General features: G+C 38.9%; 1 protein-coding gene across 2 annotated transcripts in view; it reads left to right on the forward strand.

The window, feature by feature from the left end:
* Positions 1-27,489, forward strand: part of acot7 (acyl-CoA thioesterase 7) — a 115,677-nt gene that overhangs the window by 66,183 nt on the left and 22,005 nt on the right. For both annotated transcript variants that reach the window (XM_061975694.1, XM_061975684.1), the window contains exons 7-8: positions 14,183-14,299; positions 16,110-16,294. In XM_061975694.1, coding sequence (XP_061831678.1) covers positions 14,183-14,299; positions 16,110-16,294 — 302 coding nt within the window. The remainder of the gene's footprint in view (positions 1-14,182; positions 14,300-16,109; positions 16,295-27,489) is intronic.

Genomic DNA, 27,489 nt, shown 5'->3' on the forward strand with positions numbered 1-27,489 from the left:
TAATATGATCAAACTTTCTTGTTCTTGTCAAAAGTCTAGCAGCCGCATTTTGTACCAACTGTAATTTTTTAATGCTAGACATAGGGAGACCCGAAAATAATACGTTACAGTAGTCGAGACGAGACGTAACGAACGCATGAATAATGATCTCAGCGTCGCTAGTGGATAAAATAGAACGAATTTTAGCGATATTACGGAGATGGAAGAAGGCCGTTTTAGTAACACTCTTAATGTGTGATTCAAACGAGAGAGTTGGGTCGAAGATAATACCCAGATTCTTTACTGATTCGCCTTGTGCAATTGTTTGGTTGTCAAATGTTAAGGTGGTATTATTAAATAAATGTCGGTGTTTAGCAGGACCGATAATCAGCATTTCCGTTTTCTAGGCGTTGAGTTGCAAGAAGTTAGCGGACATCCATTGTTTAATTTCATTAAGACACGCCTCCAGCTGACTACAATCCGGCGTGTTGGTCAGCTTTAGGGGCATGTAGAGTTGGGTGTCATCAGCATAACAATGAAAGCTAACACCGTATTTGCGTATGATGTCGCCTAGCGGCAGCATGTAAATACTAAAGAGTGCAGGGCCAAGAACCGAACCCTGAGGAACTCCGCACGTTACCTTAACATAGTCCGAGGTCACATTATTATGGGAGACGCATTGCATCCTGTCAGTAAGATAAGAGTTAAACCACGACAAAGCTAAGTCTGACATACCAATACGTGTTTTGATACGCTCTAATAAAATATTATGATCGACGGTATCGAAAGCAGCGCTAAGATCAAGAAGCAGCAACATAGATGACGCATCAGAATCCATCGTTAGCAGTAGATCATTAGTCATTTTTGCGAGGGCTGTCTCCGTAGAGTGATTTGCCCTGAAACCGGATTGAAAAGGTTCACAGAGATTGTTAGACACTAAGTGTTCATTTAGCTGCTGTGCGACAATTTTTTCGAGGATTTTCGAAATAAAGGGAAGGTGGGACACCGGTCGGTAGTTTACCATGAGGTCAGGATCGAGGTTAGGTCTTTTGAGCAGAGGATGAATAACCGCTTTCTTGAATGCTAGGGGAACAGTGCCAGAGGAAAGTGATAAGTTTATAATATTTAGCACTGATGGACCTAATAATACAAAAAGCTCCTTGATAAGTTTCCCAGGAAGTGGGTCAAGTAAACATGTTGTTTGTTTTATCCCACTTACACGCTGTAATAGTTCCTCTAATGTTATTTCATCAAAAAGAGAGAGACTATTTTGTATTGCAGTATCCGTCGTAGATACAGTTGTATCTGTGTTCATAGAACCCAGTTGTAGCTGGGATGCGTTGTCTTTAATCTCCTTTCTAATGAGTTCAATTTTCTTATTAAAGAAATTCATAAAGTCATCTGCCGAGTGGGTGGAGCTATTGGGAGGAGTCCCTTGTTGGGTTAGCGATGCTACTGTACTAAACAAAAATTTAGGGTCGTTTTTGTTGAGGCGGATGAGATTTGAGTAATATTTAGCTTTAGCTAAGGTAAGCATGCGTTTATACGATATTAAACTATCACTCCATGCTTGATGGAAAACCTCAAGCTTGGTCGCGCGCCATTTGCGTTCCAACTTTCTACATGATAATTTATGAGCTCTGGTTTCCTCTGTAAACCATGGGGTGCGCCTTTTAGGGGCCCTTTTTTGTTTTAGCGGTGCTATACTATCAATGGTTTTGCGCAGGGCATTGTCAAAGTTGTTAGTGAGGTTATCAATAGAGCCGACATAATTTGGGAATGGTGCCATTACCGAAGGCAGTAGGTCAGCAAGAGTCATCGTTGTGGCGGCATTAATGTTGCTGCTGCTATAGCAGTTATTATTATTATTAGTTTGTTGACAATGAGTCAGAACTTCGAATTTTATAAGGTAATGATCGGACATTACTTTAGTATACGGGAGTACCATAACTTTGGAGGTGGTGACACCCCTGACCAGCACTAGATCTATCGTATTGCCGTTGCGATGCGTAGGTTCATTTATTATTTGTGTAAGACCACAGCTATCAATTATAGTCTGGAGCGCCAAGCACTGAGGGTCCGATGGGGTATTCATATGGATATTAAAGTCCCCCATTATGATTATATTGTCTGCGTGCGTCACTAGATCAGCAACGAACTCTGAGAATTCATTAATAAAGTCCGAGTAGGGCCCTGGGGGGCGGTAGATAACAGCCATATCGAGAGGCAGCGGTGCGACAGACCTCATAGTAAGCACCTCAAACGATTTGTATTTATTATTTAGGTTAGGGGTAAGGTTAAAGTTTTCATTATATATTAGTGCGACCCCCCCACCCCTTTTAAGGGGACGGGCAATATGCGCATTCGTATAGTTAGGAGGAGATGCCTCATTTAGCGCAAAAATTTCGTCTGGTTTGAGCCAGGTTTCGCTAAGACCAATGACGTTAAGATTGTTGTCTCTAATGACCTCATTAACTAATAACGTTTTGGGAGACAATGATCTTATGTTTAAAAAGCCCATATTATAAGTATTGGGCTGTTTTGACGAGTTTTTGTTTAAATTATCCGTAGTAGAAATATTAATAATGTTGCGTTTATTATACGTAGTGCACTTTAAATAGTTTCGACCATATCTAGGAATTGATACGACGGGAATTTTCAGATTGTTTGCTTGATGCTGCGATCGACTGAACGCATCATGATTTGCCACCTCAGTAGAATGCATATCTACCCCGGACACATTCACAACAGAAAACACATTATGTGAGTTGTGTGTTATTCTAAGAAAATTGCTATGCGTACAGGAATTATCCAGCCTGGTGCTGGCTAGTTCTAGCTTAACTGACTCCTCACCCGGACTAGCAGGCTCTGTAATTGCCTGTGATCATCTTCGGTGGCATAAGGGACGGTGTGAGCCAAGACATCCAGGGGGTTTAGCTCGCTCGTCTGCGGGAACAAACTGCCGCCATTGCTTGCCGTGCTACCGAGGTCCTTTGTCCCTGAATTGCTCACACACTCCGGCAGATTCAATGGGGGTCTGGCGGCAGATTTGTTTGACTTTATCGTTGGAAATGCATCTGCTTTGAGTGTCGCAGGATATCCACACATTCTTGCCATCTCTGTCGTAGCATAGCTTTCGTCGGTAAAGTGTGCGGAACAAACGTCCAATTTCTTGCCACTTTCGCATCTTTGGGCCACTGGTGCAACTTGAATCCGTCCCTGTTCGTGTTGTTACACCCTCCGACAACACACCGACGAGGCATGATGTCTCCAAGGTACGGAAAACAGTCGAAAAAACGGAAAATAACAGAGCTGATTTGACTCAGTGTTTGAGAAAATGGCGGATTGCTTCCCGATGCGACGTCACATTGTGACGTCATCGCTCCGAGAGCGAATATTAGAAAGGCGTTTATTTCGCCAAAATTCACCCATTTAGAGTTCGGAAATCGGTTAAAAAAATATATGGTCTTTTTTCTGCAACATCAAGGTATATATTGACGTTTACATAGGTCTGGTGATAATGTTCCCCTTTAAAAAAGCCAGAATTAGCCAGAAGGCTAGTTTTCATCTGTAGTCCCCTGGCCATGATGTAAAAAAAGGCAGTACAATTACAATTTAAAAGAAAAAGAAAATAAAGACAAAAAAAGAAAAAAGCACACAATACATATACAATATGATAAAAAAAAAAAAAATACAACATCAACACTAAATTGGTCCTACTGTGTGAATGTGAGTGTGAATGTTGTCTGTCTATCTGTTTTGGCCCTGCGATGAGGTGGCGACTTGTCCAGTGTGTACCCCGCCTTCCGCGGGCTGCACAAGTCACAATGACACCCTCAGATCCCACATCAGGACAAGAAAAAACTCAAACCCAATGGGATTACAATGAGAAACCTTGGAGGGGACCGCAGATGACCCTACCGATCTCAGGGCGGACACTCTAACCAGGCTTGATAAATAAAATTGCTTCACGGTCGGTAAGCACAACCAGAATTAATCCGTACAACAGGCGCACCAGGTTAAGGCGCACTGTCGAATTTTGAGAAAAGAGTGCCTTAAAGTCCAAAAAAATTTGGTAATTATTATTCTGTATATAATATGCTGTACTTATGCTTGAAGTCCGCGGCCATTATTCCTGTACCAAAGAGCACCACAGTGCCAGGTCTGAAAGACGATTGGCCAGGAACCCTCACTCCAAAGATGGTCATGGCCCATTTTAAGACCTCCATCAATGTCACTTTCAATGTGGACCCTCACCAGACCAGGGGCCTTATGTAACAAAAGTCACATGGATTTCCTACTAAAAATAGATGTAGGTTCCAATCCAGAAAACAACATACGCAAGTAAAAATTCAGATGTATTCAATGTACAGATGCCAACACATCTGTACATGTGTTGGCAGATCCAAGCGCATTTATTTTTTTTACTTCGCAAACAACTTAAAATTGACCGCAGACATACATATATCAGAGCCTTATTATGGTTGCGCATCTGACTCCAGATCGTGTTTTCCCATCACATCAAGGTCACTGGCTTCTATTCTAATGTTCCCCATTGCAGCAGTTACAAAGGCAGACTGCCACATTGAAACCAAATAAAAAAAATGTTATTGGCAGAGAAATTGAGTTATTTGTGACAATGTACCCACAGTTTAGAACAGCAGGTCAGACTAACCTGACTGTGTACCACTCCAATAGACTTATTGGGAGCATACTGTTCTACTCCAACTGAGATTCAAGTAATTTTTGACTGGCATCAGTTTCTTAGTATGTCACCATTATGGCTACCTATTAAGACAGCTTGCAGAAGTTGTGTGTTTCTTCTAGTGGTGGTAATGGGTTGTACTTGTATAGATAAGAGGTAGATAAGAGAATAAAAGATAATGGTAGACATTAACTGTTAACAAGAAGGCAACCACAACTTAAAGCAATACATTGGAACCTCCAAATTCTCCAAAATTCAGTGCCACTGATCAACTCCCTGTTGTTTTTTTATTTTAAAAACAGCAGGGAGTCCAATATGAATTGCAATTAAAATAATCCATTCCTGTTTTAAGTCCCCTTTAAACAAGTTTAACTGACATGCAAGTGTCAATGTTAGTTGACCAGTGTTAAAAATAAGATGTATGAAAAGAATACGCGTTGCCATGCCTACACTTCTATTATTCTTGGTATATTTCAACTTTATGACATTTTTGATACTTTTTATTCTTAATTGTCAGCCAATATAAATATATTGGGTTAATTAATAGATTCAGAGCTTTCCTTTAAAGCCCATAATGGCAAATTGTGTAAAATAATCAAGTTTAATCTCGCAAATTTTCGTGCAATTCGAAATGAAATGTCAACTGAAGCTGCAAAATTGGATTTGCATTCGATGATTTTCAGCCACTTCAACTATTGCCTTATCAGCTGGTCTCAGGCTGGTCAGAGTTTAAAAAAAACCCATTGGAAATCTAGTACAAACAATCAATTAAGGTTATGGATAATAAACCTAGGCACTATCATCCCTGTGCCATTCTAAAAAATACAGTATTTTTCACACATTTGCAGACTTAAGACTGACCTATAAAGTACTGCATGGATTGACTCCAGATCCTCTGGCAGAGTTCATCAGCCAAAGAAACAGCCTTGAGCGTGTCACTCGAGGCTCTGTCAGAGGTGACTGTTATATTCCTCTGCGCAGGAGCACTTTCAGTAAGTCGGCCTGATCAGTAAGGAGCGCAAATGTGTGGAACTCAGTACCTGAGGAGGTTAAACTGGTCACAATTTACAAGGCCTTCACAATTTTTTTTTTTAAATGTGGCTTATCAACGCCTGTTATGTTGTGATCCATCCATCCATTTTCTACCGCTTTTCCCTTTCGGCGTCGCGGGGCGTGCTGGAGCCTATATCAGCTGATTTAAGGCTATATAAATAAACTTTGATTGATTGATTGATACTTTAACTTTAACTTTATTTGGTAGATGGCGTAATGATAAGTGTGACCAGTAGACGGCAAATAGACATAAGAGATTCGTGTGGACTGCAGGTTGACGCCTGTTCAATTAATGACGCTATTAAGCAAGCCCAACACGATGTTTCATTGGGACTATAGAACGTTATTGACATCCGTAATGTCCATTCCATCTCACCCCATGCACGGCACTGTGGAGGCCCTGAGTAGCTCCTTCAGCACTAGACTGTTGCATCCACAGTGCAAGAAGGAGCGCGATCGCAGGTCCTTTCTGCCCACAGCCATAAGACTTTTCTACGCACTTACGTGATTACTATGATGTTTCATTTTATTTTTATTTTTTTTCGTGGTGTCCAATACTGATGTTAGTGTTTTTGTTGTTGTACAAACCCCGTTTTCATATGAGTTGGGAAATTGTGTTAGATGTAAATATAAACGGAATACAATAATTTGCAAATCCTTTTCAACCCATATTCAATTGAATGCACTACAAAGACAAGATATTTGATGTTCAAACTCATAAACTTAATTTTTTCTTTGCAAATAATAATTAACTTAGAATTTCATGGCTGCAACACGTGCCAAAGTAGTTGGAAAGGGCATGTTCACCACTGTGTTACATGGCCTTTCCTTTTAACAACACTCAGTAAACGTTTGGGAACTGAGGAGACACATTTTTGAAGCTTCTCAGGTGGAATTATTTCCCATTCTTGCTTGATGTACAGCTTAAGTTGTTCAACAGTCCGGGGGTCTCCGTTGTGCTATTTTAGGCTTCATAATGCGCCACACATTTTCAATGGGAGACAGGTCTGGACTACAGGCAGGCCAGTCTAGTACCCGCACTCTTTTACTATGAAGCCACGTTGATGTAACACGTGGCTTGGCATTGTCTTGCTGAAATAAGCAGGTAACGTTGCTTGGATGGCAACATATGTTGCTCCAAAACCTGTATGTACCTTTCAGCATTAATGGTGCCTTCACAGATGTGTAAATTACCTATGTCTTGGGCACTAATACACCCCCATACCATCACAGATGCTGGCTTTTCAACTTTGCGCCTATAACAATCCGGATGGTTCTTTTCCTCTTTGGTCCAGAGGACACGACGTCCACAGTTTCCAAAAACAATTTGAAATGTGGACTTGTCAGACCACAGAACACTTTTCCACTTTGTATCAGTCCATCTCAGATGAGCTCAGGCCCAGCGAAGCCGACGGCGTTTCTGGGTGTTGTTGATAAATGGTTTTTGCCTTGCATAGGAGAGTTTTAACTTGCACTTACAGATGTAGCGACCAACTGTAGTTACTGACAGTGGGTTTCTGAAGTGTTCCTGAGCCCATGTGGTGATATCCTTTACACACTGATGTCGCTTGTTGATGCAGTACAGCCTGAGGGATCGAAGGTCACGTGCTTAGCTGCTTACGTGCAGTGATTTCTCCAGATTCTCTAAACCCTTTGATGATATTACGGACCGTAGATGGTGAAATCTCTAACTAACTTGCAATAGCTGGTTGAGAAAGGTTTTTCTTAATCTGTTCAACAATTTGCTGACGCATTTGTTGACAAAGTGGTGACCCTCGCCCCATCCTTGTTTGTGAATGACTGAGCATTTCATGGAATCTACTTTTAGATCCAATCATGGCACCCACCTGTTCCCAATTTGCCTGTTCACCTGTGGGATGTTCCAAATAAGTGTTTGATGAGCATTCCTCAACTTTATCAGTATTTATTGCCACCTTTCCCAACTTCTTTGTCACGTATTGCTGGCATCAAATTCTAAAGTTAATGATTATTTGCAAAAAAAGAAATGTTTATCAGCTTGAACATCAAATATGTTGTCTTTGTAGCATATTCAACTGATTATGGGTTGAAAATGATTTGCAAATCATTGTATTCCGTTTATATTTACATCTAACACAATTTCCCAACTCATATGGAAACGGGGTTTGTGGTTGTACATGATGCTACATATGTACAGAATAAACAACGTGATGTTATTACATCGGTTGAGGATTATGAGTAAGATACAATAATAGCATTCTGTAATTAGATTGTCATGTTATTATTACTCATTTCATCTTTTTATAGATTAAAACTGAACACCAATGGGAGCATTTTCAAACTCTGCCAGGCTCAACTCCACCAATTTGACTGATGAACATTATTACATCATTTATTCAGAAAGTATAAAAAAAACGACGTAATGAAAATAGAATACTATTAACCGAAACATGTAAGTGTAAAAAACACTAACAAAAAAACCCATTATGATTTGGTCTATTTTTAATTCAATTGAATATGGGTTGAAAAGGATTTGCAAATCATTGTATTCCGTTTATATTTACATCTAACACAATTTCCCAACTCATATGGAAACGGGGTTTGTACATTTGAATTTGGAGTAATTTCATTAATCATACACGATGTTAGAAGGGGAAATGTAAAGATAATCAAAATCACATTTACACTTCTGTGTAAGTACGTAGTGTCCAAACACGGACGTGTCGCCTCTATTCTCCCATTTTTAACATGGCACGTAGCTCCACCCCCTCTGAAGTCACGCGGCAGGGGATAGATACAAATAATTAATATTGTGACATCCATTTAAAACAGCATTTTCTTTCATTTAGAAATTTCAGCTCATTTTTATACTTAGCAAACTCATCTCACGGTCTGAATAAAACCTTATTTGCGGGCTTGATCTGGCCCGCGGGCCTTACATTTGACACCCCTGGCGTGGACCCTCTTAGGTAGGGTGACGGAGGTTGTACTTCTAGGAGTGTTTTTCAGTGTTTGTGATGCTGGCACAATCGTACATGCAGGATGTCTGCGTCTGCACGATATTTAAAGGGCATCCGGCAGAGTTTTGATGAGCTTAGAGGAGAGGACCGGACATTAAGAAGTGACATCAGAATCGTGAATGAAAATATTATGGAATGCACGGGAAATGAGAGGTGAAGGACGGTAGAAGGAAATTGAGGCAGCCGTTCCAAGATCTTTCTGACTGTAACTCCCACGAAAGCTTTATGGTCATTATTGACAAAATTGGAGTGGACGTCTCATCGATTTAGGCGAGAAAGGTATCAGAGAAATATCAAAATGTATTGCAAATCAACCTAGCAGGCCCACTTTTATTTTTGAGTGCTGCATTTTGGAGTAGGCAGCACATTCTTGTTTGTACTCCCACACATTAGGCAAAAAGCTACAGAGTGCAGACGGTCTGAGCCCAAAAAAAAAAAGCCATCGCAGGCAGACTTATTGATTTTGTGTAACAAGTGGCATAATAGATGATGTCACTCAGCTAAAATACACCATAGATCATGGTCGCTATCCCAAGACACCATGCAAACGTGCAGAAGTTTATATTCATTACATTAGAGTCCCATTACAGTACTACCCTTTTCCTCTGTGTGGTACCTGCAGAGTTTGGCACTACTCTTCTTTCTATTGACGTGTTTCTCCTGTTTATAGTACCTGCTCAACTGAAGCCATGTGATCACTCACTCTGACATTTGAGCTTACGGCTATTAGTTTGCCTTGTTGTTGTTGGGATGGTGTTGATCAGGCAGAAACGGTCTTCTAGTAAATGTAGTGTCGAATGTTCGAATCCATCCTAGTCCCTGCTTTTGGGTTCTTGGGAAAGACACTAGACTTTCCTCCAGAAGGTCTTATCTTTGTCCATGTGATGTCAGATGAAACAAAAATTGAGCTGTTTGGCCACAATACCCAGTAATATGTTTGGAGGAGATAAGGTTGAAGCCTTTAAATCCAGGAACACCAATTCTACCGTCAAGCATGGTGGTGGTAGTACTATGCTCTGGGCCTGTTTTGCTGCCAATGGAACTGGTGCTTTACAGAGAGTAAATGGGACAATGGAAAAGGAGGATTACCTCCTAATTGTTCAGGACAACCTAAAACCATCAGCCCGTAGGTTGGGTCTTGAGCGCAGTTGTGTGTTCCAACAGGACAATGACCCCAAACACATGTCAAAAGTGGTAAAGGAATGGCTAAATCAGGCTAGAATTAAGGTTTTAGAATGCCATTCCCAAAGTACTGACTTAAACCCCATTGAGAACATGTGGACAATGCTGAAGAAGCAAGTCCATGTCAGAAAACCAAAAAATGTAGCTGAACTGCACCAATTTTGTTAAGAGGAGTGGTCAAAAACTCAACCAGAAGCTTGCCAGAAGCTTGTGGATGGCTACCAAAAGCGCCCTATTGAAGTGAAACTTGCCAAGGGACATGTAACCAAATATTAACATTGCTGTATGTATACTTTTGACCCAGCAGATTTGGTCACATTTTCAGTAGACCCATAATACATTCATAAAAGAACCAAACTTCTTGAATGTTTTTTGTGACCAACAAGTATGTACTCCAATCACTCTATCACAAAAGAATAAGAGATGTAGAAATTATTGGAAACTCAAGATAGCAATGACATTATGTCCTTCACAAGTGTATATAAACTTTTGACCACGACTGTACCTAGAGGCAGTCTGGCTGAGTTCACTATGAGTGCTCGACTGCTTGTTTTGTCATGATATCTTGGGACAATTATCATTAGTTTATGGTATTTTGTTTTTTATTTACTGTCCAGCGCTCGTATTTTTGTTTCCATTTCCTGTTTGCCTCCTTTTGCCATCATTTCTCTTGTTAGGGCAATGGCTTCCTCACCTGTGCCTGATTGGCAATCAGGACACACCTGTGCCTGGTTGCCAATAAGGATGCTTTATATGCCAGCCCTGTCGTCTGGAGATTGGTCGACTTTTGTAATTTTACTTTGCATCATTGTGTTTGCATTGTTCCTCACCGTGTTGCTTTGTTCATAACTAAGATGTGCGTACGTTTACCTATGCTTCCTGTGCACTTCCCGGCTGCACTATTTATTTGTTTATGTTATTAAATACATTTTTACCTGCGCTCTGCCTGCCATCGCTGCTTTCTGGGTTCCAGACCAACACCACCAAACCAAGACTGTAACATAAATGCTTGAGCTGAAGCAAGTCTGAAACCTGACTTGACGTCACATGCAAAAAAGGTATCGAAATATGGCATCGTAGGATTATACTTGGATCGGTACGTTGTATTACTGTTTGGTCTCCCTCACGAGTCACTTCACAAACTTCAGCTTCTCCAGAATTCTGCAGCCCGTATAATCACCAGAACCCCTTCAATCCAGCTCATCACCCCTGTTCTGCAGCAACTCCACTGGCTACCCATCAAACATCGTATCCACTTTAAAATCATTCTCCTCACTTTCAAAGCCATCCATAACCTCTCTCCATCTTATCTCTCTGACCTTATCCATGTCGCCACGCCCTCACGTTCCCTAAGATCCTCTTCATCCATCCATCTCACTGTCCCTTTATTTAAATTGTCCACCATGGGTGCCCAAGCTTTCAGCCGCTCTTCCCCACATCTTTGGAACTCTTCGTAACTTGGACTCAATATCCCTCTTCAAATCAAGACTCAAAACACACATATTCCTGACTGCTTATTCATTGTAATGATCTTTTCTTCTCTATCTTTGTTGTTGTTATTATTGTTGTTTTTATCCAATTTGATTTTATTGTTTTGATTTTTTACGGTGTCCTTGAGTGCCCAAAAAGGCGCCTTATAAATAAAATGTATTATTATTATTCAGAGGTGGGACCAAGTCATTGTTTTGCAAGTCACAAGTAAGTCTCAAGTCTTTGCCCTCAAGTCCGAGTCAAGTCCCGAGTCAAGACAGGCAAGCCCCGAGTCAAGTCCAAAGTCAAGACTGGAAAGTCTCAAGTCAAGTCCTAAGTCCTGCGTTTTGAGTTTCGAGTCTTTTCAAGTCCTTTTAACCACAGACTAATATATTAACACAGATTGTGTATGCTTTTCAAACGCTGTATTTATTTATTAAAACAAGTGCATTTTAAATTGCAGGAAAGAAAATTGTGCTGACATTGCACTTTATAATAGCACTATTAACCAGTCATTTTAAACATTAACTCATTCCTTTACAGAACAAACACATTAAAAAATAAAGTGCAAATGTACTTATTTGTACAAAAGTGTTAACATTGAAAAAACATGACATACGTGAACATAACAAAAAAATTGTACTTTTTATATGTCAGGGCCCTATGCTGCATTGCATTTGCAAAAGACCAAATTAGCCAAGAGTCTGTCAGTCATTTGTGCACGATGGGGGCGTAGTATTTATTTTACCTTTATTTTACTATTTTTGTCTTTTTTTAGGTGGCTAAAATACGCGGTGCTGCTGACTGCCGTCTAACGTTACGTGTGATATATTGACTAACGTAACCCTGCTTAAAAAAAATCACTGAACAAAAAGTATGAATAAGGTAGTGAACTGCAACAGATTCTCGTGTTTGCAATAACGTTATAACGTTAGCAGTGAGTTTACAGCCTCACTGATTTAACTACACAGCAAATAAAAGTCACGTTACTTAGCCAATAAACGTTATCTTACATTCAAAACTTACCGTTCTTTGTGCAACTTCAAATGCCGGACGAAGTTGGAAGTTGTTGCCTCTCCATCAGTAATTCTCGAACCGCATGTGTTGCATACTGCAAACCGTTTTGTGTTGACCACCTCGTAATTTTTATACCCAAACGAAATTATTTTAGGTATCATTTTTTGTTCACTGGCGTGTGGTTTGGACATGTCTTCTTCGTTGGTTGTCCTGCAATTTGATTGGATGAATGCTGTGTGATGAAAACAAAGTAGATCTAATTTGATTGGCTGTTGTACTGAGCTCAGTACAACAGCTGGTGTGCTCTAGACCACACCAGCTGACACACGCAACGCTGATAGACAAGTACACAATGAAAAATACGGAGCGCTCCCGAATAACTTTTTCATCTTTGGGTTTTGGGGAAAGTAGCAAGTCATGTCAAGTCATGTCAATTCAAAAGGCTCAAGTCCAAGTGAAGTCACAAGTCATTGATGTTAAAGTCTAAGTCGAGTTGCAAGTCTTTTTACATTTTGTCAAGTCGAGTCTAAAGTCATCAAATTCATGACTCGAGTCTGACTCGAGTCCAAGTCATGTGACTCGAGTCCACACCTCTGTTATTATTATTATTATTATTACTGACCGACTTCAGTCGGTACCTATAAAAGTACCAAATTCTGTACACATCTCTAATCATATGATGATGCCAAGCACTTTTTATGTTCTCCTTGTGCAGAAAAATTCCAATATTTTGGACTGAGAAAACGATCTCACTTGTATGTAACACGTGCTTTTTGCAAAGCATCAATAGATAATGGTGTTTCCGCCCGAAATCCGCTAGCAGCTCTTTCATTTTGAGCAGTTGCACAGACAAATAATGGAATTTCTGCGGAGTTTAGTGCTCCTTTTACACTCCGTCTCAACTTTCATCGCCCTCTCAAAGGATTTCTTTCTCACTCTTTAAACTTTAATCAACTTTTAATGTGCAAAACAGGCAACGTGCCCTGTAAGCTTTCTGAATTATTTGACGTGCTCTCACAACTTAAAAGTGAAAAATATTTCCCAGAATAAATATCCCACTGTCTTCTCAGTATTGAATATGCTGACATGAGAGTGGCATGGTGGCAACAGGGTCACCTCAGTTTCAATCTTTGTGCAACCGTTTTGAGCCTCCAGGGTTTTCATGTTTCCTGTCTAAAAACATACAGGTCATACTATTTAACCTGATGGTATTTATTTATTTGTATATGTCAAGCAGGTATTGGTTAGCACGTGTTACTAACGGGTGCACGGGGACGGCGTGGCGCAGTTGGGAGAGTGGCTGTGCCAGCAACCTGAGAGTTCCTGGTTCAATCCCCACCTTCTACCAATCTTGTCACGTCCGTTGTGTCCTTGAGCAAGACATTTCACCCTTGCTCCTGATGGGTCGTGGTTAGGGACTTTCATGGCAGCTCCCGCCATCACTGTGTGAATGTGTGTATGAATGTGTGTGAATGTGGAAAGGTAGAAAAGCAATATACAAGTATAACCCATTTACCAATTACTAATAAAGATCTTATTCTGCACAGCCTTTTGATTAATTTGAGCACTGCTGCCACCCGCCTGGAGCTTTGTTTATTGTTCAAGCATGAATAAAGACGCTAATACTGCAAGTACCCTTGACTCCTCACCTTCATCCGTCAATGTGAATATGAAGGGTTCATCGTTCTGACTACGCTTGGGACCTCAGGTGTAAAAGCTAAAAAATAAAACCTACCGGTAATATGATACCAAAGTCATGTGTTTGTGTGTTGAACAGGCGTGACCATGAAGCTGATGGATGAAGTCGCAGGCATTGTTGCAGCACGTCACTGTAACACCAACATAGTCACTGCCTCTGTGGACGCCATCAATTTCCATCGCAAGATCAAGAAAGGTGACTGACAAAAGTATCGAGACACACTTAAAGGCCTACTGAAATGCGATTTTCTTATTTAAACGGGGATAGCAGGTCCATTCTATGTGTCATACTTGATCATTTCGCGATATTGCCATATTTTTGCTGAAAGGATTTAGTAGAGAACATCGACGATAAATTCGCAACTTTTGGTCGCTGATAAAAAAGCCTTGCCTGTACCGGAAGTAGCAGACGAGTAGCGTGACGTCACCGGTTGTGGAGCTCCTCACATCTGCACATTGTTTACAATCATGGCCACCAGCAGCGAGAGCGATTCGGACCGAGAAAGCGACGATTTCCCCATTAATTTGAGCGAGGATGAAAGATTCGTGGATGAGGAAAGTGAGAGTGAAGGACTAGAGGGCAGTGGGAGCGATTCAGATGCTGTGAGAGGCGGGTGGGACCTGATATTCAGTTGGGAATGACTAAAACAGTAAATAAACACGACATATATATACTCTATTAGCCACAACACAACCAGGCTTATATTTAATATGCCACAAATTAATCCCGCATAACAAACACCTCTCCCCTCCCGTCCATATAACCCGCCAATACAACTCAAACACCTGCACAACACACTCAATCCAATAGCCCAAAGTACCGTTCACCTCCCCAAAGTTCATACAGCACATATATTTCCCCAAAGTCCCCAAAGTTACGTACGTGACATGCACATAGCGGCACGCACGTACGGGCAAGCGATCAAATGTTTGGAAGCCGCAGCTGCATTCATACTCACGGTACCGTGTCTGCGTATCCAACTCAAAGTCCTCCTGGTAAGAGTCTCTGTTGTCCCAGTTCTCCACAGGCCAATGGTAAAGCTTGACTGTCATCTTCCGGGAATGTAAACAATGAAACACCGGCTGTGTTTTTGTTGCTGCAGTCGGCCTCAATACACCGCTTCCCACCTACAGCTTTCTTCTTTGCTGTCTCAATTGTTCATTGAACAAATTGCAAAAGATTCACCAACACAGATGTCCAGAATACTATGGAATTTTGCGATGAAAACAGACGACTTAATAGCTGGCCACCATGCTGTCCCAAAATGTCCTCCACAATCTGTGACGTCACGCGCCGGGACGTTTTCAGCAGGATATTTCGCGCAAAATTTAAAATTGCACTTTAGTAAGCTAACCCGGCCGTATTGGCATGTGTTGCAATGTTAAGATTTCATCATTGATATATAAACTATCAGACTGCGTGGTCGGTAGTAGTGGGTTTCAGTAGGCCTTTAAACTCCTTAACAATGCTTGGTTACTGGTTATAGAGTCTACACAGATTTTGTTGTAGCTCCAACTGCTGTTTTTTTAAAATATGAAAATCCAAAGGGAGACATGCGGCTGATGGAAAAATCCACTTATTCATACGCCACCCGCTCCATGATCATAGGATTCTGCATCAGATGTGACACACAAACTAATGTTTTGCAGCCCCGACAAAGACGGGCTCATCTTCCATGTAGTCTAGTTTATTATTTGAGTTTTAAAATAGACCTCAGACTGCAGGGATAACGCCTTCCTTCCCCGTCTCCATGGCAACCAGCCGTAATAACACAGTTTGAGCACATTATAGGAGTAAAGAAACAACCTCCCTGACAAAAGCAGATGATTACTTATTTTCATGTCATACACAAAAGGAAAAGAATGACGAGCTTAACATTGATATATTAAGTGCTTTTTTATATTATGTCTAAACCTCACATAGGATAACCACACCTTTTAATGAAACGTTTGCTAAATGCACTGAAAAAAAATGTGTCATTGACATCCTGTTTTTCCTTATCAAGGTTGTGTAGTGACCGTAACGGGTCATCTCACGTTCGTCAGTAACAAGTCCATGGAGATAGAAGTGCTGGTAGACGCCTGCTCGCTGGTCGATGCTGAGAAAGTCAACAATCGCGCCGTCTCGGCCTTCTTCACGTTCATCTCGCTGGACAAGTTTGGCAAAGCTCAGCCTGTTCCTCCTCTCAAGGTCAGTACCGTCTCACCACACTCATAATGTGGGAAATGATGTCACACCGCTTTACATGTGCTTTATAATAACAATGAATAGGGCAGTTCTGGATCTGAGGGAACAAAATGTATAAATGAAATCTTTAAAGGGAAACATTATCACAATTTCAGAAGGGTTAAAACCCTTAAAAATCAGTTCCCAGTGGCTTATTTTATTTTTCGAAGTTTTTTAAAAATTTTTACCCATCACGCAATATCCCTAAAAAAAGCTTCAAAGTGCCTGATTTTAACCATCGTTATATACACCCGTCCATTTTCCTGTGACGTCACACAGTGATGCCAACACAAACAAACATGGCGCATAGAACAGCAAGGTATAGCGACATTAGCTCGGATTCAGACTCGGATTTCAGCGGTTTAAGCGATTCAACAGATTACGCATGTATTGAAACGGATGGTTGTAGTGTGGAGGCAGGTAGCGAAAACAAAATTGAAGAAGAAACTGAAGCTATTGAGCCATATCGGTTTGAACCGTATGCAAGCGAAACCGACGAAAACGACACGACAGAAAAAGCGAGGACGAATTCGGCTATCGCCTTCTAACCAACGATTGGTATGTGTTTGTTTGGCATTAAAGGAAACTAACAACTATGAACTAGGTTTACAGCATATGAAATACATTTGGCAACAACATGCACTTTGAGAGTGCAGACAGCCCAGTTTTCATCAATTACTATATTCTGTAGACATACCCTCATCCGCTCTCTTCTTGAAAGCTGATCTGTCCAGTCCAGTTGGAAATGCATCTGCTTTGAGTGTCGCAGGATATCCACACATTCTTGCCATCTCTGTCGTAGCATAGCTTTCGTCGGTAAAGTGTGCGGAACAAACGTCCAATTTCTTGCCACTTTCGCATCTTTGGGCCACTGGTGCAACTTTGAATCCGTCCCTGTTCGTGTTGTTACACCCTCCGACAACACACAGACGAGGCATGATGTCTCCAAGGTACGGAAAACAGTCGAAAAAACGGAAAATAACAGAGCTGATTTGACTCGGTGTTTGTAATGTGTTTGAGAAAATGGCGGATTGCTTCCTGTTGTGACGTCATCGCTCCGAGAGCGAATAATAGAAAGGCGTTTAATTCGCCAAAATTCACCCATTTAGAGTTCGGAAATCGGTTAAAAAAATATATGGTCTTTTTTCTGCAACATCAAGGTATATATTGACGCTTACATAGGTCTGGTGATAATGTTCCCCTTTAAAAAAAAACTACACTGCTTGATTATAGCCAGAACTTGTTAATTTCTTGTTCAATTTCTGCCAAATGTGCTTATCAGGATCATATCGTAATGAAAGGTGGCTTGACTTTATATTGTCTAACCCTTTACATACATGTATTTATTTACTCTATTTTCCGGACTGTTGCGCATCGGTATATAACCTGCACCTACTTTTCCATATATTAGTCGGACCAGACTATATGCTGCAGACTTATACGTTGTGAAATTAGTTATTTACATAGAAAGGTTTTGTAAATGTAAAGAATGCCATTGTAAGTTTATAATACTAACAAAGACATTTGTAAACAGGTTAGCATATTAGTTAATGCTGTCCAATAGCCCATACAAATATGCATGAAAAAACTCCTACAGACATCACACATGGGACAGTTTAGTTAGTATAAATTGTTTCAGTTATAGTGTAAAACCTACAAACTTTGCTTCGAGTGATAAATGAAGAATCTATTTGAGTAGAAGCGCTACGGACGACTAGAAGACGGAACGAAATTTGTACTTCCGCTACTTTATTAAAGTATTAAGTTGCAGTATTTTTGGATCAATTAAAAGCATATGACAAAATGAATCATAATATCTTAATCAACACATTAGAATGATATGAAATCAGAGGATTGGTATTAAACTGGATGAGAAGCTACTTAACCAACAGGAAACAATACGTGAAACTCAATGAAAATACGTCATCAGCGCTAGAAATATCTTGCGGCGTACCCCAGGGATCAATACTGGGACCAAAATTGTGTAACCTTTATACAAACGACATTTGTAAAAGTACAAAAAACTCAGTTGGTACAATTTGCGGACGACACCACTGCGTTATGTTCAGGAGAGAACACACGGAAGCTAATACAAATATTAACAGAAAAAAAATGAACAAATTAAAGAGATGGTTTAACAAAAACAGACTATCTTTGAATCCCAGTAAAACTAAAATAATGCTATTCGGTAACAGTAGAAGAGAAAGTCAAACACAAATACAAATAGAGTAGATATTGAAAGAATAAATGAAATCAAATGTTATATCAGATGAAAAAATAAACTGGAATTCTAACGTAAAAAATATACTACATAAAATGGCAAGAAGTATTTCAATAATGAACAAAGAAAATTATGTTTTAGACCAAAAATCACTTAATATTTTCTACTGCTCGCTAGTGTTATCATACCTGAACTATTGCGAAGGAATATGGGGAAATAACTAGTACACTTCAATCACTAATTGTGTTACAAAAAAGTTCAGTTCGAATAATACATAATGTTGAATATAGAGAACACACAAACCCTTAATTTAGTGAATAAAAATATATAATTTTATATTTGGTGCATTTGCAAACTGCTAAAATGATGCACAAAGCAAACTATAACCTGATATCCAAGAATGTGCAACAATTCTTCTCAACAAAAGAGGAGAAATATAACCTTCGAGAGAAAGCTAACTTAAAACATTTGTATGCACGTACAATACTTAAAACCTTTAGCATATGAGTCTGTGGAATTACATTATAGAATGAATTAAACAAATAAGTTGTACTAATATAATCTAAGTTAAAAGGCTGTTCAAACTTAAAGTATTTACAAAGTACCAGGAAGAAGAATTTTAATAAACATCTTATATAGATATTATTCATCATACCTGACTTAACTATTTATTAAGAGATCTGGTGTATTTCATTGTGTTACAAAATGAGGACAGAAAGTGAACATATATACTGCTACTAAATTGATAAAAATTGGAAAAGGGGTAGGATTAAATAAGCCTGGCTTCTTCCTACTACTTTTTGAACATGAGTTATTAGAGAAATATAATAATGGATTATTTGTAATTGCATACATGTTCGAAATAAATTTAAACCAAACCAAACCTTAGACATATAATTTACAAGTTTTTAATCCTATCAACATGGGATTGGACAATTTGTTTGTTTTCTGCAAATATTTGTTTATTAAACATTATGCTTTTTTTAACCAGCTCAACACAAAATAGACGCAAACACTCTTTGACAGACATACCATGGCTGGGGTGGTGGTCATTTTCAGCCCACCTAACAATCCTAATACTGTACATTAAAATATTGTATTAAGAAACTCTAGTATTAATCTGTGTTCTAACGCTTTGTACGTCTTTGTATTTTTCTAAAATATAATTTCCAATTTAGAGCAAATAAGGTTTTTCTTGACATTGTACATTTTTTTGAGTATGGATTTAGGAGCACATTTTCAACATATCCAAACCTTATAAATGAAGCACATTTGATTTGTAAAAAATGACGGTATTTGGCCATATTCAATACAACTTCCCACTTGTGGCTGTGGCCGACGGTCACACATGACGAGCGCACGTAAATCGGGTATCAAAAAAATAGTGCCGTTAAACGAAATTTGCGTTTACTCGTTATAATCGCATTAACCCTGTTAATTACAAATATGAGTTTTGTTAATATTGTATTGCTTATAATGTATTAGATTAATTGAAGGCATATTTCTATACATACATTAAAATACTGTACCAAGTATGAAAAAAATCAGTAAAACATTTTGAACAACTCACAATGAAAGTATAATTGCCTTGGTGGTGATAACAGTTATGTCTGTTATGTGCTTTTTGACCCTGACCGTATGTCTGCTCACACTTTTCACCTCTGGGAGCAGAAAAGGGAGAAAACTTAGGTACAAAGATTAATTAAGTGGACCTTAAGAAAGTTGCAAATAAGTTAATGGTGTTTTTAAAGAGGTTAGAATGAAAAAAATGAAAAAAACATCATATTGCTGGTCTCAAATGTAACTCAATTGCTCTGTTCTGGGTCCATCTTTGTTTGGTTTACTGTATAAGCACACATTGTGACACCACAGATATTCACAACTCTAAAATAAGTAAGTAGAAACTAACACTCAACTTTTTGTAGTGAATCATGACTGTGAGAAAAGGGGTTGATTGGTGGTACTTGACTTGAGTGGTCGTTTTTTTGGGGGGGGGGGGAGGGTTTGTCCTGTCCAGCTACTCAGGCAAATCATATGGTTGATGTAGATGCCCATATCAGCTGTACAAATTTACTTTACAAAGGAGAAGTGTGGGATACTTCTTTTGTTGCCTTTTCTGTATTTGACTTTATTAAATGGATTTATATCATTATTTGGTGCAGCCGGGCCGGAGCACGAGGGGATAGAAAGAGGAAAAAAAGGAAGACAGAGGGGGAAATTGTGGGGACAAGAGGGGGATAAGACAGAGAGACAACAGCAAACACAACAATAACAACAACAACAATAGAACATCAGCAAATATATATGTGTATATATATATATATATATATATGTATATATATGTATATATATATATATATATATATATATATATATATATATATATATATATATATATATATATGTATGTATGTATGTATGTACAAATATGATGGTAAAAGTGATAGCAAAGAAGCAGTTAGTGAAATAAATAATACAGAAATGACAATGAACATTATTACACTACAAATGGAGCAATACAGATACCAATACAAATAGCACTATTGATAATGAATATTGACAATAATTACCTCTATTATCAACAGTGTTGGGACTAACGCGTTACAAAGTAACGCGTTACTGTAACGCCTTTAGTTTCGGCGGTAACTAGTAATCTAACGCGTTATTTTTTATATTCAGTAACTCAGTTACCGTTACTACATGATGCGTTACTGCGTTATTTTACGTTATTTTTGATGTAGTATCGGCTAGAAACAGAAGATCTGAGTGTGTTTTATTGCAGCGAAGCAGTGACGTGCTTCTGAATCTTCCTCTGCGCTCTCTGTGTGTGTGTGTGTCTGGGTGTGGGAAGGGGAGGGGAAGGGAGGGGGGGGGGGGGTGCGCAATACAACGTAAACCGTTGGCCAACCAGACGTGACGACAGGCTGTCCTCACTCAGGTCCGCACGGACCTGGAGGGGGCGTGCCTTAAGTCCGGCTGGAAATCGGGAGAAATTTGGGAGAATGGTTGTCCCGGGGAGAGGCACTGAAATTCGGGAGGGTTGGCAAGTATGAGATATTCTCACTTCTTTTCTTTTGTCGAGCACAAAGAAAATAACATTTTAGTTAAATTTAAGTTGTGTCTTGGATCAAAGATCCCGTCTACTGCTCAAAACAACAATTCAAATCTGCTTGGCTAGGCTTTGTGTATGTCACGTGTGCATTCCTTAGGTCAGGGGTCGGCAACCCGAAATGTTGGAAGAGCCATATTGGACCAAAAATACAAAAAACAAATCTGTCTGGAGCCGCAAAAAAATTAAAGCCTTTTATAAGTGATATAATGAAGTCAACACATGATATAAGTGTCTTTGTTAGCTATATTAGCCTACTATCAAAATGATAGTTTAAGTTAAGTTAAGGAAATTAAATGAGCTACAAACGAGGCATAATGATGCAATATGTACATGCAGCTAGCCTAAATAGCATGTTAGCATCGATTAGCTTGCCAAATATGCCTGATTAGCACTCCAAACAAGTCAATAACATCAACAAAGTTCACCTTTGTGCATTCGCGCACAGCATAAAAAGTTTGGTGGACAAAATGAGACAAAGAATGAGTGGCATAAAATATGTCTTTCTGTGGCATAGTTGAAGAAAGTTGTACATGTAAACAAACTACGGTCAGTTCAAGGACGGACAAAATTAGAAGGACAAAACGGCGCTCACCAAATACTCTCATCAGATAATCATGTTTAATATAAACAGTGGGATTTCTAACAAGTAGGGAGGTTTGTGTCATGTTTGTCCTCCTACAGAACCATATTACAACAAAAATATATTTTTTCCTCTATCTTTTTTTACTTTCATACATTTTTGAAAAAGCTCCAGGGAGCCACTAGGGCGGCGCTAAAGAGCCGCAAGTGGCTCTAGAGCCGCAGGTTGCAGACCCCTGCCTTAGGTGAAGCCAGGTTTACAGCTATGTTGTTGTTATGCTGTTTGTTACTTATGTATGTTATGTTGCAGCTATTTAAAATAGTTTTGTCAATTTGTTCTGGCCTGAAATAAATTGGCCCTTTGAAACATATCTTTGTCTTTGTGTGTTGTATGTAGACCACATTGCTTAGCAGAGTTCAGTGATGCAAATGCATGTCAAGTTGATCAACAGATTGTATTATTCTCCAGTGCAATAACAGTACTGAAATGAAGGCTAAAGGGGCATTAATGGGAGCTTTAAAAAAAAAAAAAGTAGAAGAAGTAACTAAATAGTTACTTTTCACAGTAACGCATTACTTTTTGGTGTAAGTAACTGAGTTACTTTTGAAATAAAGTAACTAGTTACTGGTTTTCAGTAACTAACCCAACACTGATTATCAACAATACAATTGTTCAAATGCAACAATACATATATGTAATGATAACTTGAAATACAAAAGAAAGCAGATACATGGAGGGGAAGAAAGATAAGCCAACTATATTAACCTTGTAGATTGTTATAGTAACAATGGGTTAAGTAAGCTTTGCCAGTGTTTCCTGGATCTCAGGAAACAGAGTGGACCGACACCAGCAGATGACATGGCACCCCAAACCATCACTGATGGTTTGGGTTGGTTTGGTTTGCATTTCCTTTGGAAATCGAGGTCCCAGAGTCTGGAGGAAGACAGGAGAGGCACAGGATCCACGTTGCCTGAAGTCTAGTGTAAAGTTTCCACCATCAGTGATGGTTTGGGGTGCCATGTCATCTGCTGGTGTCGGTCCACTCTGTTTCCTGAGATCCAGGGTCAACGCAGCCGTCTACCAGCAAGTTTTAGAGCACTTCCTGCTTCCTGCTGCTGACCTGCTCTATGGAGATGGAGATTTCAAGTTCCAACAGGACTTGGCGCCTGCACACAGCGCAAAATCTACCCGTGCCTGGTTTACGGACCATGGTATTTCTGTTCTAAATTGGCCCGCCAACTCCCCTGACCTTAGCCCCATAGAAAATCTGTGGGGTATTGTGAAAAGGAAGATGCAGAATGCCAGACCCAAAAACGCAGAAGAGTTGAAGGCCACTATCAGAGCAACCTGGGCTCTCATAACACCTGAGCAGTGCCAGAAACTCATCGACTCCATGCCACGCCGCATTAACGCAGTAATTGAGGCAAAAGGAGCTCCAACCAAGTATTGAGTATTGTACATGCTCATATTTTTCATTTTCATACTTTTCAGTTGGCCAACATTTCTAAAAATCCCTTTTTTGTATTAGCCTTAAGTAATATTCTAATTTTGTGACACACGGAATTTTGGATTTTCATTTGTTGCCACTTCAAATCATCAAAATTAAATGAAATAAACATTTGAATGCATCAGTCTGTGTGCAATGAATAAATATAATGTACAAGTTGCACCTTTTGAATGCAATTACTGAAATAAATCAAGTTTTTCAAAATATTCTAATTTACTGGCTTTTACCTGTATATGTGCTTGTATATGTACAGTATGTGTATATGTATGTTTGTACAGTGAATGTATATGTACAGTATGTGTATATGTATGTTTGTACAGTGAATGTATATGTACAGTATGTGTATATGTATGTTTGTACAGTGAATGTACATGTACAGTATGTGTATATGTATGTTTGTACAGTGAATGTGCGTGTGGATGACTTGAGTGGGTCGTTATGACTCGAACTATTTGCCTGAAGCCCATGAGAGGCGGCATCTTTAGCCAAGGAAGATGATTAAATGCATTGCTATGTCAGAATCACAGATCCTTAAGTGGCCCGCTGAAGCACTTTTTTCAGCATATTCATGTTTACCTGCACACTCTCGTCCATATCCTGTTTATATGCAAACTCAGCACACACTGACCATCTGTTTAAGTCAGCAACTTTAATATTTTCATGCTCCATTCTTCTGCTCTGATGCTCCAAAAGATGATTGCTCACAAAAAAATGTATAGGGTTGTTTGTTTTTTTAATGCGGTATGTTATTTCTTATAATAAATACAGATAAATATCACAGTTTTGTCCAACAAACTAGTATTCTTTTAGAAACAAATATGATTTTCACTTTTATCTACAGTACTAGACAAAGGTTTAGGGACATTTTCTCCTGTATTTGAATAACCAGGTGTACTCAAACTTTTAAATGGTACTGTATTTCTGATTATAAGTCCTAACACAGACAAACTATTTATAGCAGCGCCGTGATCACTAGTTTGTGTACCTATGTTGACATAATCGTATGGTGAGCTGCTTTGGCGCGTCGGAGCTTGTGGAAGTTTACTCTAGATTATAAATAATGCCTCTCACCTTGATAGTAGAAGGATGAGGACGTAATCCGCCAAGTTGGTAACATTTGGCAGCCAATTTAGACCCGGAAATGGCGAGAAAGACACAAAGAAACACTTGATTTCACCCCATATTGGTTCGCAAGGATTATGAGTCATTCTTCATCTAAACGGGAATATAACAACATTCTATCAGTCGGCATCCTACTGACAGCAGACATTGCCCAAGTAAGTAATGTTTAATTATGCTTGTTGGCTCTCATGAAGTCTGCAGTCAGTAATAATCAGTGATGTTGTCGAAGAAAAAAACGAACGTTGTGATTAGGGATGTCCGATAATGGCTTTTTTTGCCGATATCCGATTTTCCCATATTGTCCAACTCTTAATTACTGATACTAATATCAACCGATACCGATATATACAGTCGTGGAATTAAGACATTATTATGCCTAATTTGGACAACCAGGTATGGTGAAGATAAAGTCCTTTTTTAAAAAAAATTAAAAATAAAATAAGATAAATAAATTAAAAACATTTTCTTGAATAAAAAAGAAAGTAAAACAATATAAAAACAGTTACATAGAAACTAGTAATTCATGAAAATGAGTAAAATTAACTGTTAAAGGTTAGTACTATTAGTGGACCAGCAGCACACACAATCATGTGTGCTTACGGACTGTATCCCTTGCAGACTGTATTGATATATATTGATATATAATGTAGGAACCAGAATATTAATAACAGAAAGAAACAACCCTTTTGTGTGAGGGAGGGAGGTTTTTGGGTTGGTGCACTAATTGTAAGTGTATCTTGTGTTTTTTATGTTGATTTAATAAAAAACAAAAACAACAACAACAAAAAACGATACCGATAATAAAAAAAACGATACCGATAATTTCCGATATTACATTTTAAAGCATTTATCGGCCGATAATATCAGCATGCCGATATTATCGGACAGCATGAGACTTTGAACTGTTTTTAGCTTTTAACTTTTTGAACGGTTTTTAACTTTTAAACTGTTTTTATCTAACAAACTGTTCTTAGGGTAATTTATATTTGCTTTTTAAATGTGTATTTTTATTTCTGTTTTAAATGTTATTTTTTAGTCTGTCCTTTGCCTCTATTTCTTTGTGGTGTACAGCCCTTTGTTTTTCAACTGTGCTTGTTTTTAAAGGGCTTTATAAATAAAATTGGTATGGTATGGTATGGTATGGTATCCCTAGTTGTGATGCGTTTTTTTAATTAATACGCTGCGTTTGCATAAAATGATCCAAATATTAAATGTTATTATAAATGCGCCTGTACTACATTAAATATACTTACTACTTATAGCATGTATATAAAACCTAATGGAGGTGTTTGGATGTTTTTAAGGGCTATATAGGCAGAATACCTTAGGCTCCAATGTAAGCTGACTTTTGATTGCATTTATTTACTATTTAGAATGCATAAAAAAAGGAAAAACATGTTTTCTTGTCTTACATAAGGACTGTAAATGATAGGCAGAATTCCCCCAAAAAGTGCAGTTCCCCTTTAAATGTAGAGCCCGTACATGTTGACAAACACATTTCTGTGCTTTTGTTCACGTCATATAAACATTTGAATCAATTATCAGCCTCTGCTGCTGGTCATCACTTACCAAATCGCCTGCCAGTGTCCTCATTTCCATTTGACACAAGCCTGTGTTGTGTTTCTCCTTTTGTATGCTTGCTTTCATGCATTCATTAGCTACTTCTCCATCTCACACGAGCTGCTCCTGGCTTTGGTTTTAATGGCACGGAACTGCAGCCATGATAGCGCTCGCTGCAATGTATCTGCGTGCCTCCATTTGATGAAAAGAGACGCAAAACAAGGAAAACCAACTCTCTTGATGATTTTAATAATTTATCCTCATCTCTGTAAATGGAATCTGCACAGCCGGGACTCCGGCGTGCAGCATGCCAAATGAAAAGGGAGACATTTATGTTTGTTAGGGATAATGTTGGACATAAATACTGACAGAAATGATTGATGTGTTTGTTTGAATGAGAAAAAAGACCAAAAATAAGCAGTGTAATATATATTTGTGTGAGTAATGTAGTGGGCTTTGTGTGTTCAGAAGAGCATCAACATATTTATTTATTTGAGATGCACACAAGGCTAAATGCTTAAAAGGGTCCTAGACCAGGGGTGTCAACCTCGAACAAATTTCATCCGGCCCGCGAGAGGTTTTTGGTCGGTATAAAAATTTGAATGAAATTTGAATGAAACAAATTGCTCTTCTAAATGTGTCCACTGGATGTCGCAATAACAATTATTTGTATCCCCTACAGCAGTAGTGCGCATGACTTCAGAGGGGGCGGAGCTATGTGCCTGGTTAAGATAGAGGTCTGAGGACACATTATATGGGTGCACATAAATATGCCGAAATAACAAGTATCCCCTTCTAACTTCATGTGTGATTCATGAAATGAGTCCAAATTCACAGGTTTTGTTGTAGATGATGCTACATGTGTACAGAATAAACCACATGTTAGTACATCAGTTGAGAAAAAATAGTAAATTACATTAATAACATCCTGTATTTGATTCTGATATTACTATTTATTACATATATAGATTAAAATTTCACACCAATGAGAGCATTTTAAAACTCTGCCAGATTCACACCTATTTGACTGATTAATATTATCTCATTATTTATTCAG

Source organism: Nerophis lumbriciformis, linkage group LG01, assembly GCF_033978685.3.
Source record: "Nerophis lumbriciformis linkage group LG01, RoL_Nlum_v2.1, whole genome shotgun sequence".
Classification (NCBI taxonomy): domain Eukaryota; kingdom Metazoa; phylum Chordata; class Actinopteri; order Syngnathiformes; family Syngnathidae; genus Nerophis; species Nerophis lumbriciformis.